Genomic DNA, 2,500 nt, shown 5'->3' with positions numbered 1-2,500 from the left:
TGTGTCAAACGAGGTGAAGGATACACCAGTCAGCCCTAACATTAAAACCACCTGCTTATTATCCTGTAGTTCCTCTATGTGCCTCCAAAACCAGGTCCTGCAATGTGCTTCATCCTGCTGAAAGAGACACTGCCATCAGAGGGTCAACTCGGTCTGCAGCAGTCTACATGGTCTCCAGGATTCCAGGTTTTCCAGCGGAACATTGTCCAGATCATCACCATAGTGCATCCTGGTACCATCACCTCCTCAGGTAAGACACACACACACATGGCCTCCACAGGATGTAAAATAGAGAATGATCAGCTTCCACTGGTCCTTAGTGCAGTTTTGATGCTCAGGTGTCCAATGTAGGAGCTCAGGGTGGTGTCCAGAAGTCAGCATGGTCACTCTGATGTTCTGCAGCTCCATAAGCTGTGATTCTCTGTGTGATCTGACTCCTTTCTATATGAGACACTTCAGCAGTTGGTGCTACAGTAGTTCTTCTGTGAGATCGGACCTGATGGACCTGACTAGCCTCACACATCAGCGAGTCTTGGGCTCCAGGACCCTGTCTCTGGATCACCGGATGTTCTTCACTGAAGGTAACCACTGCACACCAGGAACATCTCACAACCCCTGCTGCTGTGGAGATGCTCTGACTCAGTCGTCTAGACGTCTAGTCTTATGTTTGATGTGTGTAACTTCACACCGTTGAGGTCACTTCCACGATCTGAACCACGTGTAACTTCTCTAAGGTCATTTCACTGATTACAAGGATTAAAAAAAAACATCACGGGTTTGGTTGATTTTCAAGCTTTTATTTTTTTCACACACCAATAAACAGATTAGCAAAAATGTAGAGCATGACGTTTCAGTGTGTGAAGAGTGAGACGTGACGTGATTAGCCACACAGCGTTTCAGTCAGGTTATTATTTATGCTAACAATGCTAAGCCACAAAACAGAATTACGTATGAATTTCTGGATGATAGGACACTCGCTCTTGTGGACAATCAACTAGGCAGTCATAGTGTGTGTGTGTGTGTGTGTTAAGCAGGTCTCTCACATACATATTTATACCGTATTGTACAGTCAGCATCATTCCACAGCCTGTATGTTACTACGAAGTTGTTTTTTGCGTGAATCTGCCCGCAGTCTTCTCCATTCACGCGCTGGTCCCAATCATCTGGCTGACCTTCATCCCAGAAACTACACACACACACACACACACACACACACAGACACATTATTTCATTTATTGGATTTGGAGGTTTTGGGGGGGTTATAGGGGATTGTAGGGTTTGGGGGTGTTGTTGGCTGTGTGGGGTTTGGGGAGAGTTTGTAGGGTTTAAGGGGTCTGGGGAGTTTGGGGGACTTGGAGGGGTTGTAAACTTTAGGTGGTTTTTAGGGTTTGGGGGTTTCAGGGGTTTGCAGGGTTTGTGGGGTTACAGGGTGTAGGGTTAGGGGAGATAATGGTGTGTGGGGTTTGTGCGGTTTGGGAGATTTGGGGGATTTGGGGGAGTGGTAGAGTTTAGGGGGTTTGGGGGGGGTTGGGGGCTATTAGGGGAATACGGTGACAGAATCAGGATTTGTAATTCTGGTTATTGAATCACAGTCTGAGGTGACAGAATCAGGTTAGTGGTTCAGGGTTCGAGCTGCTTGATGTCTGAGTGCTTACTGCTCAGTGGATTCAAAGTCTGTTCCATCGACCCAGCTCCACGTCCCTTCACCCTCTTTCTCCACCAGACCTATCCAATAATTCAGATGTTCTTCAACCACCTGAGATATGTACTCCTGAAAGAGTGAGAGTGAAAGACAGAGACAGCGAGAGAGAGAGAGAGAGAGAGAGAGAGTTATTATTATTATTATTATTATTATTATTATTATCATTATTATTATCAGGTGTTAGAGGTCAGTGTGTGTTGTTTACCATCTCCTCCTTGTCGTTGACCACCATCAGATGACCTCTCCTCAGATTGCAGTTCTTCTCAGCGTCGTGCCAGTTCAGCCTCTGAGTAGACGTGTAATAACACTTGTTTTTGTAAAAGACCCAGTCACTCTCACAGGAACCTGGACAAACACACGTTACATGAGTGTACAGACCACACCATCCACAGACAGACTGACCGTCTGACCGACCAACGTCCACACGGACAAAGCCTCACCTCTCACTGGCAGCGGCACTGCGGGATGTGATCCAGAGTCTGCAGGAGAGATGAGTGTACAGACATCGACAATCACAAACACGTCTACTGACCGCTGGAAATCACACTCTGGTAATTTCAGTGTAAAGCTCTGCTGATGTTTAATTAGCGAAACTAAAAAGAAGCTATGTGACGCTTCTGATTAGAACTACAGCAACTGGTCAGCTCTCAGGGAGGGAGGGAGGGAGGGGCATACAGGACACTAGCCAATCACGCGCCAATCACAAGCATGCAGAAGTGGGCGGCTAGCGCTGACCATTACACCGCTCCCTCCCCTCACTAGCCGCCACGTGACCACTGTCTCTGCTGGCATGGGAAA

The 2,500-nt window shown here is 47.2% G+C and overlaps 1 protein-coding gene across 1 annotated transcript in view; it reads right to left on the bottom strand.

Annotated features, from left to right (window-relative positions):
- Window positions 1-776: 776 nt before the first annotated feature.
- LOC131352961 (hepatic lectin-like) overlaps window positions 777-2,500 on the bottom strand; it is a 5,105-nt gene continuing 3,381 nt past the window's right edge. The window contains exons 5-8 of the mRNA XM_058389556.1: window positions 2,143-2,181; window positions 1,908-2,047; window positions 1,656-1,771; window positions 777-1,186 (exon numbers count right to left, since the gene is read on the bottom strand). Of these exons, the coding sequence (XP_058245539.1) occupies window positions 1,027-1,186; window positions 1,656-1,771; window positions 1,908-2,047; window positions 2,143-2,181 (455 nt within the window). The 3' untranslated portion in view covers window positions 777-1,026. The remainder of the gene's footprint in view (window positions 1,187-1,655; window positions 1,772-1,907; window positions 2,048-2,142; window positions 2,182-2,500) is intronic.

This window comes from Hemibagrus wyckioides, linkage group LG05, assembly GCF_019097595.1.
Source record: "Hemibagrus wyckioides isolate EC202008001 linkage group LG05, SWU_Hwy_1.0, whole genome shotgun sequence".
In the NCBI taxonomy this organism is placed as follows: domain Eukaryota; kingdom Metazoa; phylum Chordata; class Actinopteri; order Siluriformes; family Bagridae; genus Hemibagrus; species Hemibagrus wyckioides.
Note: the sequence above shows the minus strand (reverse complement) of the source record. Positions and strands in the feature narration are given on the sequence as shown.